An 18,744-nucleotide genomic window follows, 5' to 3' on the forward strand; every position below is an offset into this window, starting at 1 on the left:
TGATCAACTGTGTCCAATGACACAGCAGATCACCGGTAAATGCAGTTGCCGGTTATCGGCTGCACTTTCCTCACGCTGTCACAGCATGAGGAAAGCATTGATGATAACCGGCAATTGTCAGAGAATGGATCAGCACCGATCATCAGGGCACTGATGGTAAATGCCTTGATGATCAGTGCCCAGCAGGACCACCCACCTGTGCCCATCAGTGCCTAGCAGTACCACCCACCTGTGCCCAGCAGTGCCACCCATCAGTGCTGCCTATCAGTGCCCATCATTGTTACATATCAGTGCCGCCTATCTGTGCCCAATAGTGCTGTTTATCAATGCTCATCAGTGCAGCCTCATCAACGCACATCAGTGAAGGAGAAAAATTTCCTGTTTGCAAAATTTTACAATAGAAACAACGAAAAACTTTTTTTTTAAAATTTTTTGCTCATTTTTGTTTATAGAGCAAAAAATAAAAACAACCAGCGGCAATTAAATACCACCAAAAGAAAGCTCTATTTGTGTGAAAAACATGCTAAAAGTTTCATATGGGTACAGCGTTGCATGGTGGCACAATTGTCATTCAAAGAGCGACAATGCTGAAAGCTGAAAATTGGCCTGGGCAAGAAGGGCGTATAAGTGGTTAAATGTGTATTTACCAAGGCCAACAAGCATTCTTAAGTAAAGTGTAGGCTAAAAAATGAGAATTGACAGGTGTAAAAACACTAAACAAAAAAAAGTCAGTTATATACTGTATATTTACAGTATGTCAACCAGTAATCTTTATTTTTTAAGGAAGTTCCTTTGACAAGGTGCACATCCTAATCTAATACAATCACAAGACATTTAACATTTAAGAATACGTAATTAGGCTCACAGTGTACACAGTCATTCGTCAGTGCTTCATGCTCTGTGAGACTCGAAGAGAGTACATTTTGAGCTAGGTTCATTGTTTCACTGATAATTCAAGGTTTTCAGAAAACAGATGTGCCTACATTACCAGGATTGTTTTATGGTGTATATTCTATTGTGCTTTGCTGTCCTCTATATTCTAGAAAATTACATATTCATGTTTATTAAAAAGCTCTATAAGAGCTCACTTGATTCCGATTATTTTGCACTCTGAATCATTTTGCTTGACAAGTAAGCAGTATCGCATTAACTGAGTATACTGGATATTGAATTTCAATTCAGATTTTAAAGAAATCAACTTTATATATACTTACACAAAGAATTAATCAATAAAGCTATACCAATAATGTAACTGCTGTATTAAGAAGAAGGACAATTGGATAAAGCATGTGAATATTTGTAGAAGCCTGATTAGGAAAATATTTGTCATTTACATATTCTATGATGGTTAGTACTGCAGCCATTGTTTCTTCACATGTTGGTTGGATTTGGTCCTCTGGCAATATAAACTTGTGAGTACCATTGTCTCTTAACTCTATAGTATAAGAGAATTCAACCCCTAGGTCATGGACCCAATCTTGAGATGTTCCAGAAGCTTCATCTGCAGAAAGAATTAAAATTGATATAAACTAAATGTAGGCCAATTAATATTTACAAAAGTTATTTTTTAATAGCTAATTTAATTAAGAATTACTTATTTGATAAATAAGAAGACTTCTGGGCACTTTCTGACTTGACGTCGCTGAGCTTTTCAGCACGCTGATGGACATACAGGAAGTGGATGGAAGTCAATGTCAGAGGTACAGTTGTGTCCAAAATTATTCAACCCCCAATGCTGTAAAGGGGTTTAGGGACTATAGTGTACATTTGGAATTGTATTCAGAATCAAATCCTACAAGGACGTTGTAACTACCCAAATGCAACTAAAATGACATCAATTGTTTATGTAATACAGTAGTAAATGGTTCTTATGTGGTTTCTTCATTGCCACAATTATTCAACCCCTTAAAGACTACCACTCTGAAGAACAGAGGTTCATACAGGTGCTTTCCATCAGGTATTGAAAACACCTGTGGATGTCACCGAGCAGCAATCAAGCATAATAAGCACCAATTAGGCAGCTTTAAAATGACTGTGATACTCAGCTCCTTCTAGACATTTACTGGTGTGGTTACAAACATGGTGAAGGCAAGAGAATGGTCCAGGAAGACAAGAGAAGAGGTGATTTCTCTTCACAGGAAGGGCAATGGCTATAAGAAGATTGCAAAGATGTTAAACATACCAAGAGACACCTTAGGAAGCATCATTCGCAAATTCAAGGCAAAGGGCACTGTTGAAACGCTACCTGGTCGTGGCAGAAAGAAGATGCTGACTTCGACTGCTGTGCGCTACCTGAAGCGTAGAGTGGAGAGAAGTCCCCGTGTGACTGCTGAGGAACTGAGAAAAGATTTGTCAGATGTGGGTACAGAAGTTTCAGCCCAGACAATAAGACGCACACTGCGTAATGAAGGCCTCCGTGCCAGAACTCCCAGGCGTACCCCCTTGCTGTCTCCAAAGAATAAGAAGAGTCGACTGCAGTATGCCAAAAGCCATGTGGACAAACCACAAAAGTTGTGGGATAGTGTTCTGTGGACTGATGAAACAAAATTAGAACTGTTTGGGCCCATGGATCAACGCTATGTTTGGAGGAGGAAGAACAAGGCCTATGATGAAAAGAACACCTTGCCTACTGTGAAGCATGGTGGAGGGTCAATCATGCTTTGGGGCTGTTTTGCTTCTGCAGGTACAGGGAAGCTTCAGCGTGTGCAAGGTACCATGAATTCTCTTCAGTACCAGGAGATATTGGATGGAAACGTGATGCAGTCCGTCACACACCTGAGGCTTGGGAGACGTTGGACCTTTCAACAGGACAATGATCCCAAGCATACCTCCAAGTCCACTAGAGCATGGTTGCAGAGGAAAGGCTGGAACATTTTGGAGTGGCCATCGCAGTCACCAGACTTAAATCCGATTGAGAACCTCTGGTGGGACTTAAAGAAAGCAGTTGCAGTGCGCAAGCCTAAGAATGTGACTGAACTGGAGGCCTTTGCCCATGAAGAATGGGCGAAGATACCCGTAGATCGCTGCAAGACACTTGTGTCAAGCTATGCTTCACGTTTAAAAGCTGTTATAACTGTAAAAGGATGCTGTACTAAGTACTAAGATTGAATGTCACTTGGGGGTTGAATAAAACTGATAATGCTGTGAGCACAGAAAAGACATTTGTGGTTATTTCATTATAACTGTTATGTTATATTTGTCTGACCTACAAGTGCCTCTTTAATGTAAATGTAAGCAAGATGACTGAATGATCAAAAGCAATGTCAAACTGGCCAAAACACTCAATTTCAGTGGGGGTTGAATAATTTTGGACACAACTGTAAGGAGATGAAAGATAAATGGACCTTGCATTTTTCATGCTTTAACAATACACCTATTACAAAGCTCAATAATATGCATTATATACTCAGAGCTCCTATGGTGATCTGTTGCTAACAGTGCTTTGAAGCTTTTTTGTTGTTGTAGAACCATAGGAACATCTACTGTACATGGTGTCTGGCCAACACTAAGTCTTCCACTTATTATGAGGAAATCAGAATGGTTTTGGGTCAGATATATTTTTTGGGGGGTTAGTATATTTTTAAACTAATAGTCAATATCTATTTTTTATTTATAAATATGCAATTTTTTTCAACATTTAATAAAGAATAGAAGGTTCCCTGAGCACTATGGGTTACCTTAAAAGCCTGCATAAAATAGCAGCTTGCATGGCAGCCTCCTCTGTCTGACTGAAACCTTGGACTTAGCTGTCTGATGAGACAGGAGTCTCTGTTGTAATAACCTGAGTTTTGTAAACAATAAACGTCTTTTAACAGTGGTGAAAGTGCTACAATGCTATCCAACTTTCCTTGATGATTTCTCTGCCTGGCTACCCTACATTCTCTCAATCATTCTCGGTGACTTCAACATCCCTGTTAATAGTTACACTCATGCTACTTCTAAACTTCTCAGTCTAACCTCCTCTTTTGACTTGAAGCAATGGATACATGCTTCTACTCACTCTGATGGCAACAGCCTTGACCTTGTGTTCTCCTACCTATGCACTCCATGCAACCTCTCCAACAATCCTTTTCCTTTCTGTGATCACCACCTTATTAGTTGCACTAGTCACCCCCATACCTAAATAGCCTTTCTTAGACCCCACCAATCATAACAACCTATGCCAAATCGCCTTACTCCCCTTTTTCCTCCAAACTCCTTCAACACCTGGTCTACAACCGACTGAACAACCACCTCACTGTGGAGAACCTTTTTGATCCCCTTCAGTCTGGATTTCACCCTCAACACTCCACAGAAACAGCTCTCCTAAAAATCACAAACAATTTACTAACAGCTAAAACCAATGGACACTATTCTGTACTCCTACTTCTGGACCTTTCAGCTTCCTTCGGTGCGTTTAACAACCCCCTCCTCTTCAAAACAAATTTACTCCTTTGGTCTCCATGACTGTACTCTTCATTGGTTCTCATTCTACCTATCCCACTGCACCTTCAGTGTCATTTACAATTCTACTTCCTCCTCCTTTTTCCATCGGAGTCCCCACGGTTCTGTTCTTAGACCTCTCCTATTCTCAATCTACACCTCCTCCCTATCAGCTGATAGCCTCCCATGGCTTTCAATATAATTTCTACGCTGATGACACCCAAATCTATCTCTCTACCTCTCAGCTCACAACATCAGCATCCTCATGCATCAATAATTAGTCTGAATGCCATACCACTTCAAACCCAATCTATTCAAAACCAAGTTCATAAAATGTCCTCCCTGTCTGCCCCTTCCCTTGACTTCTCTGTCAAGATCAATGGTGCAACTGTCAACCCGTCACCACATGCCAGGGTGCTAGGTGTAATCCTGGATTCTGAAGTCTCCTTTCTGCCCCCACATCCAATCACTGTCTAAAGCTTGCCACCTCAACTTCTACAACATCTCCAAAATACACCTCTTCCTAACCAATGACACCAAAGGCTTCTAATTCACTCCCTGGTTAACACTTGCCTCAACTACTGCAACCCTCTCCTCATTGAATTACCTATAGGGCTGGTTCACAGCATAGAAACGCAGTCCAGAAGCGTTCTGGAGGTGTTTCCACATGTGCATTTTTGGCGCCTTCTGGTGTATCTTTGATGCGTTTTTGGCATGTTCCAATGAGTTTTTGATGTGTTCCGGTTTATTTTTCCCCTCTCCTTTTCTGCAAGTTAAATAGGGGCATGTGCATTGTTGGTGCACTCCAGTGCCCTTTTTATGCTTTTGGATGTTGTATTGCTTTCCAGTACAGTTCTGTACAGAAAAATGCAGCCTGTTCTACTTTTTTTTCTGCAAGTGGAATGCACTGGAACTGCACTGATTTGAACTATCACATTGACAACCATATAACCTACTTTCTGTGCACTTTGAATGCAGAAACAAAGCACACTAAAATGCATCTAGTGTGAACTGGCCCTTACATAGGCTATCGCCCCCTTCAGTCCATCATGAATGCTGCTGCCAGACTCATCCCCCTTACCAACCATTCAGTGTCTAGTATCCTTCCTTGCCAATCCCCTTATTGGCTTCCGCTCATCCAACAAATTAAATTCAAAATACTAACAATAACCTACAAATCCATCCATAACTCTGCCTCTAGCTACATCACTAACCTAGTCTCAAAATATCAACCAAATAGTTCTCTTTGTTCCTCTCAAGACAAGGACTTCTCTTGAGCATCTCCCATCCTATGGAACTCCCAGCCCTATCTGCCCAAATATCTCCTACTCTGTCCACCTTTAGGCGATCCCTGAAAACCCTTCTCTTCAGAGAAGCCTATGCTACCTCAACCTAACAACTGTATTTTCACTTTCTTCATCCGCTCATTCTCCACAGTTATCGACTTTTATATCACTTGACACTCCCTTGTAGATTGTAAGCTCTAATGAGCAGGGCCCTCTGATTCCTCCTGTATTGAATTGTATTGGAACTATACTGTCTGCCCTCATGTTGTAAAGCACTGCACAAGCTGTTGGCACTATATAAATCCTATATAATAATAATAATAATAATTAGAGATGAGCGAATCGAAGTATCCGAAGTGGAATTCGAGTCGAATATCGGAAAAATTTCGATTCGTGCCGAATCCGAAAAACAGCCTAATTCGGACGCGCGAATCGAAATTTTTCCGAAAATGGCGGCTGACATGTGCGGCGACGGAGCGGGGATGTCGGGGAAGGCGCGCAGACAAGGCGCGCTGCCCCATAATGCATTCCTCAACGACATGTGATCGCATCAGCCAATCAGCAGCCAGCCAGCCAGCACTGTGTAATGGTCGAGGTATATATAGCGGCCATTTTGGAAATCTTCATTTGCCTGCAGTCATTGAACAGAGGCAGACCGCTCTGTACTAGGGACAGGGACAGAGTTAGGGCCACAGAAACGAGAATTGGGGACAGAGAGAAGTTACTTAGGGACAGAGAACCATTACTCAGGGACACAGACTTGTTAATGAGGGCCACAGAATCGTTATTTAGGGACAAAGAAACGCTAGTTAGGGCCACAGAATTCATACTCAGGGACAGACAGAATTGTTACTCAGTGCCAGAGAATTGTTACTTAGGGCCACAGAAACGTTATTAGGGCCACAGAATTTTTACTCAGGGACAGACAGAATTGTTACTGAGTGCCAGAGAATTGTTACTCAGGGACAGACAGAATTGTTACTGAGTGCCAGAGAATTCTTACTCAGGGCCACAGAATTCATTCTCAGGGACAGACAGAATTGTTACTCAGGGACAGACAGAATTGTTACTGAGTGCCAGAGAATTGTTACTCAGGGACAGACAGAATTGTTACTGAGTGCCAGAGAATTGTTACTCAGGGACAGACAGAATTGTTACTGAGTGCCAGAGAATTGTTACTCAGGGACAGACAGAATTGTTACTGAGTGCCAGAGAATTGTTACTCAGGGACAGACAGAATTGTTACTGAGTGCCAGAGAATTGTTACTCAGGGACAGACAGAATTGTTACTGAGTGCCAGAGAATTGTTACTCAGGGACAGACAGAATTGTTACTGAGTGCCAGAGAATTGTTACTCACACAGACACAAAATTGTTACTTGCACAGACACAGAATTGTTACTCGCGCAGACACAGAATTGTTACTCAGGGCCACAGAATTCATACTCAGGGACAGACAGAATTGTTACTGAGTGCCAGAGAATTGTTACTCAGGGACAGACAGAATTGTTACTGAGTGCCAGAGAATTGTTACTCAGGGACAGACAGAATTGTTACTGAGTGCCAGAGAATTGTTACTCGCACAGACACAAAATTGTTACTTGCACAGACACAGAATTGTTACTCGCACAGACACAGAATTGTTACTCAGGGCCACAGAATTCATACTCAGGGACAGACAGAATTGTTACTGAGCGCCAGAGAATTGTTACTCAGGGACAGACAGAATTGTTACTGAGTGCCAGAGAATTGTTACTCAGGGACAGACAGAATTGTTACTGAGTGCCAGAGAATTGTTACTCAGGGACAGACAGAATTGTTACTGAGTGCCAGAGAATTGTTACTCAGGGACAGACAGAATTGTTACTGAGTGCCAGAGAATTGTTACTCGCACAGACACAAAATTGTTACTTGCACAGACACAGAATTGTTACTCGCACAGACACAGAATTGTTACTCAGGGCCACAGAATTCATACTCAGGGACAGACAGAATTGTTACTGAGTGCCAGAGAATTGTTACTCAGGGACAGACAGAATTGTTACTGAGTGCCAGAGAATTGTTACTCGCACAGACACAAAATTGTTACTTGCACAGACACAGAATTGTTACTCGCACAGACACAGAATTGTTACTCAGGGCCACAGAATTCATACTCAGGGACAGACAGAATTGTTACTGAGCGCCAGAGAATTGTTACTCAGGGACAGACAGAATTGTTACTGAGTGCCAGAGAATTGTTACTCAGGGACAGACAGAATTGTTACTGAGTGCCAGAGAATTGTTACTCAGGGACAGACAGAATTGTTACTGAGTGCCAGAGAATTGTTACTCAGGGACAGACAGAATTGTTACTGAGTGCCAGAGAATTGTTACTCGCACAGACACAAAATTGTTACTTGCACAGACACAGAATTGTTACTCGCACAGACACAGAATTGTTACTCAGGGCCACAGAATTCATACTCAGGGACAGACAGAATTGTTACTGAGTGCCAGAGAATTGTTACTCAGGGACAGACAGAATTGTTACTGAGTGCCAGAGAATTGTTACTCAGGGACAGACAGAATTGTTACTGAGTGCCAGAGAATTGTTACTCGCACAGACACAAAATTGTTACTTGCACAGACACAGAATTGTTACTCGCACAGACACAGAATTGTTACTGAGTGCCAGAGAATTGTTACTCAGGGACAGACAGAATTGTTACTGAGTGCCAGAGAATTGTTACTCAGGGACAGACAGAATTGTTACTGAGTGCCAGAGAATTGTTACTCAGGGACAGACAGAATTGTTACTGAGTGCCAGAGAATTGTTACTCGCACAGACACAAAATTGTTACTTGCACAGACACAGAATTGTTACTCGCGCAGACACAGAATTGTTACTCAGGGCCACAGAATTCATACTCAGGGACAGACAGAATTGTTACTGAGTGCCAGAGAATTGTTACTCAGGGACAGACAGAATTGTTACTGAGTGCCAGAGAATTGTTACTCAGGGACAGACAGAATTGTTACTGAGTGCCAGAGAATTGTTACTCGCACAGACACAAAATTGTTACTTGCACAGACACAGAATTGTTACTCGCGCAGACACAGAATTGTTACTCAGGGCCACAGAATTCATACTCAGGGACAGACAGAATTGTTACTGAGTGCCAGAGAATTGTTACTCAGGGACAGACAGAATTGTTACTGAGTGCCAGAGAATTGTTACTCAGGGACAGACAGAATTGTTACTGAGTGCCAGAGAATTATTACTCGCACAGACACAAAATTGTTACTTGCACAGACACAGAATTGTTACTCGCACAAACACAGAATTGTTACTCAGGGCCACAGAATTCATACTCAGGGATAGACAGAATTGTTACTGAGTGCCAGAGAATTGTTACTCAGGGACAGACAGAATTGTTACTGAGTGCCAGAGAATTGTTACTCAGGGACAGACAGAATTGTTACTGAGTGCCAGAGAATTGTTACTCGCACAGACACAAAATTGTTACTTGCACAGACACAGAATTGTTACTCGCACAGACACAGAATTGTTACTCAGGGCCACAGAATTCATACTCAGGGACAGACAGAATTGTTACTGAGTGCCAGAGAATTGTTACTCAGGGACAGACAGAATTGTTACTGAGTGCCAGAGAATTGTTACTCAGGGACAGACAGAATTGTTACTGAGTGCCAGAGAATTGTTACTCGCACAGACACAAAATTGTTACTTGCACAGACACAGAATTGTTACTCGCACAGACACAGAATTGTTACTCGCACAGACACAGAATTGTTACTCAGGGCCACAGAATTCATACTCAGGGACAGACAGAATTGTTACTGAGTGCCAGAGAATTGTTACTCAGGGACACCTAATCGTTGAATTAAATAGTATGTCAGACAACATGCAGAGGAGTGGCAGAGGAGGCAATGTTTTAGGAGCGAGCAGACGTGGCAGCAGAGGAAGGGGTCGAGGCAGCAGTATTCGCAGCCAGAGGCCAGTGCTCCCGGTGTCATCCAGCGGTCGTGTCTCCACCGACAACCCTGCCGTCATTGATTGGTTGGCTCGGTCGTCTTCCTCTTCCCAGGTCACCTCTGACACCTACAGCCAACGGTCGGTGGGTACGTCAGACACAACCGTTAGTTGGCATGGCCCGGGACCAAGCCCACTGAAATCACGTGTCCTCTACCTGCCCCTGTCCTTTGCTGTTCCCTCACCAAGCGAAGTATCGCATGCTGTGGGCTCAGCCCCACTGTACAGTGAGGAAGAGCTAACAGAGGGCGGTCAGGAACGGGGGGAGACATCGGCCTTTTCAGCAGCCAAGCGAACAAGTACTGGCGAGGAGAGTGGCTCGGTAGCCGGTCTAGAGACAGGTCTGTCTCCTGACCCAGACGCAGCCGAGGGGGCTAGTAGTGAGGCGGAGACCCTACTTGATGATGAGGAGGTTGATCGCACTTGGCAGCCTCGTCGTCATCAGGCAATTTCTTCCGCATCATCAGGAGAAGAGGGTGGCAGCTTGGCAGCGAGCAAAACAGTCGGTGGGTTGCCCAGGAGACAGCAGCAGGGTCGCATCAGTGTCAGTGGAGCCAAACGTCCACGGAGTAGAGCACCAGCTCCACTGCAGCCTACCACCACGGCCAGTAGTGGTGCCGGTGCGCACGGAGGAAGTAGCAGTCAGCCAGTGAAGAGTAGCGGGGGCAAAGTTTCCTACTCGGTGGTGTGGCAATTTTTCCTCAAGCCGCCCGAGGAAGTAAACGTAGCCGTATGTCGACTATGTGGCCAGAAATGCAAGCGTGGCCAGGGGGCCCATGTTGGGACTACAGCGTTGCGTCAGCATATGCAGCGTCACCATTCGGTGGCCTGGGAAAACCGTGATAAACATACGGCGGTTCTGCCTGCCCCAGCCCCCGCTCCATCACCCGCTCCGTTACTTGCTCCGTCACCCGACGTCGTCAATCGCCCTCTATCAGCCAGTCAAGGCTCCAACACCTCTGCTGAGGGGAGTTGTCGCTCATTGGCATCTTCCGCTCGTTCAGATGCTCCTTCTCCTGCTACTCCTCTTCTCGGATTCCGTCAACAGTCTTTCTTGGAATCCGTATCCAAGAGACAACAGTTTGCGAGCACGCACCCGACGGTGCAAAAGCTGAACGTCCTCCTGTCCAAGTTGCTGGTGCTGCAGTCCCTCCCTTTCCAACTGGTGGACTCAGCACCTTTCCGAGAAATGATGGCTTGTGCCGCGCCGCGGTGGAGAGTGCCAAGCCGTCATTTCTTTGCCCAAAAGGCAGTGCCAGCCCTGCATTCACATGTAGAAGAGATGGTGGGCCAGTCTTTGAGCATGTCGGTCTCTGCCAAAGTGCACGGCAGCGCCGACGTGTGGAGCTGTAACTACGGTCAGGGACAGTACATGTCATTTACGGCCCACTGGGTGAACGTGGTGCCGGCACAGCCGCACCAGCAACTTGGACAGGTCACGACGCTTTTGCCTCCACGTTTGCACGTCCTTGGTCCAGCAAGCATGTCCGCCTCTACCACCTCTTTTTCCGCCGTGTCCTCAGCCGCCACCCCCGTGCCAAGTCCCATTACCCGACCGGCATATCACATGTGCAGGGCGCAACGGTGTCACGCTGTGCTGCACCTGGTATGCCTTGGCGAACGTAGTCACACAGGGGAGGAACTGCTGAGTGTAATGAACAGAGAAATCGACAGATGGCTGTCTCCGCGCAAACTAAAAATCGGAACCATGTTGACTGACAACGGAAAGAACATGGTGTCTGCTCTGCGTCAAGGAAGGTTGTGCCATGCGCCATGCATGGCTCACGTGTTCAATCTGGTTGTCAAGCGGTTCCTAAAATCCACCATCCCACTGCAAGACATCCTTAAAATGTCACGTAAACTGTGCATGCATTTCAGCCATTCCTACACCGCAAAGAACACCCTCATTGAGCTGCAGCGGCAGAACGGAATTCCACAGCATCGCCTGATCTGCGACGTTGCAACAAGGTGGAATTCAACCCTACACATGTTAGACCGCCTTTACGAGCAGCGAAAGGCCATCACCGATTTCCTGATGTTACAAGCGGATAAAGGTACTCCCCTGTGTAACTTAGATGTCAGCCATTGGCAGCTCATGCGTGACACCTGCCGCTTGCTCAGGCCCTTTGAGGAGGCCACGCTATTCGTGAGTCGGCAGGACTATGGGATGAACGACGTCATTCCTCTGTTGCACGTCCTGGAACAAATGCTGTTAACAATGGCTGGTCAGGGTGCGGTAGACGTGGCGCACAGATCTCAACGCCACATGACCCCTGTGGGGGCAGGACAGGAAGAAGAGGAGGAGGTAGAGGAGGACATTTGTGCTCAGGAATTATTGAGTGAAATGGGTGGTTTTTCCACTCAGCGGACAGGAGTGGAGGAGCAGGAGCATCTGGTAGAGGAGGAGGAGGAGGAGACAGAGGACCCAGACGCACCGTGGCAGTATGCTGTGGAGATGGAGGCAGGGAGTCCCTCGCATTCCTTGGCACAAATGGCCCATAGCATGCTCGGTTGCTTGCGTAGCGACAGCCGAATAATAACCATCAGACAGAGGGATGACTTTTGGCTGTCCACCTTGTTGGACCCTCGCTACCGGTCCAAAATGGTGGCCTTTTTCACACCTGCTGAGAGGGAGGCCAAAATTACGTACTATAAAAACCACCTATGTAGTCAGTTGGTCTCTGCCTTTGTGCGCCAACGTCCATCCTCAGACACTGTGGGCCCTGTGCGCTCGCGTTCCGCTGGCATGGCAGCAGGGGAGGGGTGGGGTGGTAGGAGCAGTGGCAGCTCCACCAGCAGCGGCTGCCTCAGTCTGCAGTCGATGATGAGTAGCTTTCTTCACCAGCGCAGTGAGGAAACTACTAACCAGCCGCAGCAGCAGCAGCAGCATCAGGTGGACCTGGAGCAGGAGCTCAAACAACAGGCTTGGGCCTACTTGGACAGCACCCTGCCAACCGAGGTAGACAATCCCCTTGACTACTGGGCAACGAAACTTGACCTTTGGCCCCAACTAGCTGAATTTGCCCTTGAAAGGCTGTCATGCCCGGCCAGTAGCGTGGCATCGGAGCGCGTGTTTAGTGCGGCAGGAGGTATTGTAACTCCGCGGAGGACACGACTGTCCACCCAAAGTGTGGAGAGACTCACGTTTGTGAAAATGAATCAGGCGTGGATTAGTCTGGATTTCAAACCACCAGTTCCTGACACAACTGACTAAATCCGCCATGAATCATGCCTCAAACATGTGCCACTTTCAGGTCTCCTCACACTGCTGGTGTGTTTAATTTTTTGACATAGGGTGCTGGCAGATTACGGGCCTCCTATAGCTGCTGCCAGGCCCCTAATCTGCCATAGGCCCCTATATACCGCCTCCTCATGCTGCTGCTAGGTCCAGAGTCTCTCATGGGTCCCTGTACGGCCTCCCATTGCTGCTGTCTCCATCGCCACACTCTGCTGCCATGTGCCACTTTCAGGTCTCTTCACACTGCTGGTGTGTTAAATTTTTTGACATAGGGTGCAGGCAGATTACGGGCCTCACATAGCTGCTGCCAGGCCCCTAATCTGCCATGGGCCCCTATATACCGCCTCCTCATGCTGCTGCCAAGTCCAGAGTCTGTCATGGTCCCTGTACGGCCTCCCATTGCTGCTGTCTCCATCGCCACACTCTGCTGCCATGTGCCACTTTCAGGTCTCTTCACACTGCTGGTGTGTTTAATTTTTTGACATAGGGTGCAGGCAGATTACGGGCCTCACATAGCTGCTGCCAGGCCCCTAATCTGCCATGGGCCCCTATATACCGCCTCCTCATGCTGCTGCCAAGTCCAGAGTCTGTCATGGTCCCTGTACGGCCTCCCATTGCTGCTGTCTCCATCGCCACACTCTGCTGCCATGTGCCACTTTCAGGTCTCTTCACACTGCTGGTGTGTTAAATTTTTTGACATAGGGTGCAGGCAGATTACGGGCCTCACATAGCTGCTGCCAGGCCCCTAATCTGCCATGGGCCCCTATATACCGCCTCCTCATGCTGCTGCCAAGTCTAGAGTCTCTCATGGGTCCCTGTACGGCCTCCCATTGCTGCTGTCTCCATCGCCACACTCTGCCATGTGCCACTTTCAGGTCTCTTCACACTGCTGGTGTGTTAAATTTTTTGACATAGGGTGCAGGCAGATTACGGGCCTCACATAGCTGCTGCCAGGCCCCTAATCTGCCATGGGCCCCTATATACCGCCTCCTCATGCTGCTGCCAAGTCCAGAGTCTGTCATGGTCCCTGTACGGCCTCCCATTGCTGCTGTCTCCATCGCCACACTCTGCTGCCATGTGCCACTTTCAGGTCTCTTCACACTGCTGGTGTGTTTAATTTTTTGACATAGGGTGCAGGCAGATTACGGGCCTCACATAGCTGCTGCCAGGCCCCTAATCTGCCATGGGCCCCTATATACCGCCTCCTCATGCTGCTGCCAAGTCCAGAGTCTGTCATGGTCCCTGTACGGCCTCCCATTGCTGCTGTCTCCATCGCCACACTCTGCTGCCATGTGCCACTTTCAGGTCTCTTCACACTGCTGGTGTGTTAAATTTTTTGACATAGGGTGCAGGCAGATTACGGGCCTCACATAGCTGCTGCCAGGCCCCTAATCTGCCATGGGCCCCTATATACCGCCTCCTCATGCTGCTGCCAAGTCCAGAGTCTGTCATGGTCCCTGTACGGCCTCCCATTGCTGCTGTCTCCATCGCCACACTCTGCCATGTGCCACTTTCAGGTCTCTTCACACTGCTGGTGTGTTTAATTTTTTGACATAGGGTGCAGGCAGATTACGGGCCTCACATAGCTGCTGCCAGGCCCCTAATCTGCCATGGGCCCCTATATACCGCCTCCTCATGCTGCTGCCAAGTCTAGAGTCTCTCATGGGTCCCTGTACGGCCTCCCATTGCTGCTGTCTCCATCGCCACACTCTGCCATGTGCCACTTTCAGGTCTCTTCACACTGCTGGTGTGTTAAATTTTTTGACATAGGGTGCAGGCAGATTACGGGCCTCACATAGCTGCTGCCAGGCCCCTAATCTGCCATGGGCCCCTATATACCGCCTCCTCATGCTGCTGCCAAGTCCAGAGTCTGTCATGGTCCCTGTACGGCCTCCCATTGCTGCTGTCTCCATCGCCACACTCTGCTGCCATGTGCCACTTTCAGGTCTCTTCACACTGCTGGTGTGTTTAATTTTTTGACATAGGGTGCAGGCAGATTACGGGCCTCACATAGCTGCTGCCAGGCCCCTAATCTGCCATGGGCCCCTATATACCGCCTCCTCATGCTGCTGCCAAGTCTAGAGTCTGTCATGGGTCCCTGTACGGCCTCCCATTGCTGCTGTCTCCATCGCCACACTCTGCTGCCATGTGCCACTTTCAGGTCTCTTCACACTGCTGGTGTGTTAAATTTTTTGACATAGGGTGCAGGCAGATTACGGGCCTCACATAGCTGCTGCCAGGCCCCTAATCTGCCATGGGCCCCTATATACCGCCTCCTCATGCTGCTGCCAAGTCTAGAGTCTGTCATGGGTCCCTGTACGGCCTCCCATTGCTGCTGTCTCCATCGCCACACTCTGCTGCCATGTGCCACTTTCAGGTCTCTTCACACTGCTGGTGTGTTAAATTTTTTGACATAGGGTGCAGGCAGATTACGGGCCTCACATAGCTGCTGCCAGGCCCCTAATCTGCCATGGGCCCCTATATACCGTCTCCTCATGCTGCTGCCAAGTCCAGAGTCTGTCATGGTCCCTGTACGGCCTCCCATTGCTGCTGTCTCCATCGCCACACTCTGCTGCCATGTGCCACTTTCAGGTCTCTTCACACTGCTGGTGTGTTTAATTTTTTGACATAGGGTGCAGGCAGATTACGGGCCTCACATAGCTGCTGCCAGGCCCCTAATCTGCCATGGGCCCCTATATACCGCCTCCTCATGCTGCTGCCAAGTCTAGAGTCTGTCATGGGTCCCTGTACGGCCTCCCATTGCTGCTGTCTCCATCGCCACACTCTGCTGCCATGTGCCACTTTCAGGTCTCTTCACACTGCTGGTGTGTTAAATTTTTTGACATAGGGTGCAGGCAGATTACGGGCCTCACATAGCTGCTGCCAGGCCCCTAATCTGCCATGGGCCCCTATATACCGCCTCCTCATGCTGCTGCCAAGTCCAGAGTCTCTCATGGGTCCCTGTACGGCCTCCCATTGCTGCTGTCTCCATCGCCACACTCTGCTGCCATGTGCCACTTTCAGGTCTCTTCACACTGCTGGTGTGTTAAATTTTTTGACATAGGGTGCAGGCAGATTACGGGCCTCACATAGCTGCTGCCAGGCCCCTAATCTGCCATGGGCCCCTATATACCGCCTCCTCATGCTGCTGCCAAGTCCAGAGTCTGTCATGGGTCCCTGTACGGCCTCCCATTGCTGCTGTCTCCATCGCCACACTCTGCTGCCATGTGCCACTTTCAGGTCTCTTCACACTGCTGGTGTGTTAAATTTTTTGACATAGGGTGCAGGCAGATTACGGGCCTCACATAGCTGCTGCCAGGCCCCTAATCTGCCATGGGCCCCTATATACCGCCTCCTCATGCTGCTGCCAAGTCCAGAGTCTCTCATGGGTCCCTGTACGGCCTCCCATTGCTGCTGTCTCCATCGCCACACTCTGCTGCCATGTGCCACTTTCAGGTCTCTTCACACTGCTGGTGTGTTAAATTTTTTGACATAGGGTGCAGGCAGATTACGGGCCTCACATAGCTGCTGCCAGGCCCCTAATCTGCCATGGGCCCCTATATACCGCCTCCTCATGCTGCTGCCAAGTCCAGAGTCTGTCATGGGTCCCTGTACGGCCTCCCATTGCTGCTGTCTCCATCGCCACACTCTGCTGCCATGTGCCACTTTCAGGTCTCTTCACACTGCTGGTGTGTTAAATTTTTTGACATAGGGTGCAGGCAGATTACGGGCCTCACATAGCTGCTGCCAGGCCCCTAATCTGCCATGGGCCCCTATATACCGCCTCCTCATGCTGCTGCCAAGTCCAGAGTCTGTCATGGGTCCCTGTACGGCCTCCCATTGCTGCTGTCTCCATCGCCACACTCTGCTGCCATGTGCCACTTTCAGGTCTCTTCACACTGCTGGTGTGTTAAATTTTTTGACATAGGGTGCAGGCAGATTACGGGCCTCACATAGCTGCTGCCAGGCCCCTAATCTGCCATGGGCCCCTATATACCGCCTCCTCATGCTGCTGCCAAGTCCAGAGTCTCTCATGGGTCCCTGTACGGCCTCCCATTGCTGCTGTCTCCATCGCCACACTCTGCTGCCATGTGCCACTTTCAGGTCTCTTCACACTGCTGGTGTGTTAAATTTTTTGACATAGGGTGCAGGCAGATTACGGGCCTCACATAGCTGCTGCCAGGCCCCTAATCTGCCATGGGCCCCTATATACCGCCTCCTCATGCTGCTGCCAAGTCCAGAGTCTGTCATGGGTCCCTGTACGGCCTCCCATTGCTGCTGTCTCCATCGCCACACTCTGCTGCCATGTGCCACTTTCAGGTCTCTTCACACTGCTGGTGTGTTAAATTTTTTGACATAGGGTGCAGGCAGATTACGGGCCTCACATAGCTGCTGCCAGGCCCCTAATCTGCCATGGGCCCCTATATACCGCCTCCTCATGCTGCTGCCAAGTCTAGAGTCTCTCATGGGTCCCTGTACGGCCTCCCATTGCTGCTGTCTCCATCGCCACACTCTGCTGCCATGTGCCACTTTCAGGTCTCTTCACACTGCTGGTGTGTTAAATTTTTTGACATAGGGTGCAGGCAGATTACGGGCCTCACATAGCTGCTGCCAGGCCCCTAATCTGCCATAGGCCCCTATATACCGCCTCCTCATGCTGCTGCCAGGTCCAGAGTCTCTCATGGGTGCCTGTACGGCCTCCCATTGCTGCTGTCTCCATCGCCACACTCTGCCATGTGCCACTTTCAGGTCTCCTCACACTGCTGGTGTGTTGAATTTTTTGACATAGGGTGCTGGCAGATTACGGGCCTCCTATAGCTGCTGCCAGGCCCCTAATCTGCCATAGGCCCCTATATACCGCCTCCTCATGCTGCTGCCAGGTCCAGAGTCTCTCATGGGTCCCTGTACGGCCTCCCATTGCTGCTGTCTCCATCGCCACACTCTGCCATGTGCCACTTTCAGGTCTCCTCACACACTGCTGGTGTGTTCAATTTTTTGACATAGGGTGCTGGCAGATTACGGGCCTCCTATAGCTGCTGCCAGGCCCCTAATCTGCCATAGGCCCCTATATACCGCCTCCTCATGCTGCTGCCAGGTCCAGAGTCTCTCATGGGTCCCTGTACGGCCTCCCATTGCTGCTTTCTCCATCGCCACACTCTGCCATGTGCCACTTTCAGGTCTCCTCACACACTGCTGGTGTGTTGAATTTTTTGACATAGGGTGCTGGCAGATTACGGGCCTCCCATAGCTGCTGCCAGGCCCCTAATCTGCCATGGGCCCCTATATACCGCCTCCTCATGCTGCTGCCAAGTCCAGAGTCTGTCATGGGTCCCTGTACGGCCTCCCATTGCTGCTGTCTCCATCGCCACACTCTGCCATGTGCCACTTTCAGGTCTCCTCACACACTGCTGGTGTGTAGAATTTTTTGACATAGGGTGCTGGCAGATTACGGGCCTCCCATAGCTGCTGCCAGGCCCCTAATCTGCCATGGGCCCCTATATACCGCCTCCTCATGCTGCTGCCAAGTCCAGAGTCTGTCATGGGTCCCTGTACGGCCTCCCATTGCTGCTGTCTCCATCGCCACACTCTGCCATGTGCCACTTTCAGGTCTCCTCACACTGCTGGTGTGTTGAATTTTTTGACATAGGGTGCTGGCAGATTACGGGCCTCCTATAGCTGCTGCCAGGCCCCTAATCTGCCATGGGCCCCTATATACCGCCTCCTCATGCTGTGACGTTGCAACAAGGTGGAATTCAACCCTAC

At 48.6% G+C, this 18,744-nt stretch overlaps 1 protein-coding gene across 1 annotated transcript in view; it reads right to left on the bottom strand.

The window, feature by feature from the left end:
• Positions 1–728: 728 nt before the first annotated feature.
• Positions 729–18,744, bottom strand: part of CPO (carboxypeptidase O) — a 134,205-nt gene continuing 116,189 nt past the window's right edge. The window contains exon 12 of the mRNA XM_089671161.1: positions 729–1,501. Within this exon, the coding sequence (XP_089527287.1) occupies positions 1,236–1,501 (266 nt within the window). The 3' untranslated portion in view covers positions 729–1,235. The remainder of the gene's footprint in view (positions 1,502–18,744) is intronic.

Source organism: Staurois parvus, unplaced genomic scaffold (assembly GCF_062004578.1).
Source record: "Staurois parvus isolate SC_StPar_1 unplaced genomic scaffold, SC_StPar_1.0 ptg000011l, whole genome shotgun sequence".
NCBI lineage: Eukaryota > Metazoa > Chordata > Amphibia > Anura > Ranidae > Staurois > Staurois parvus.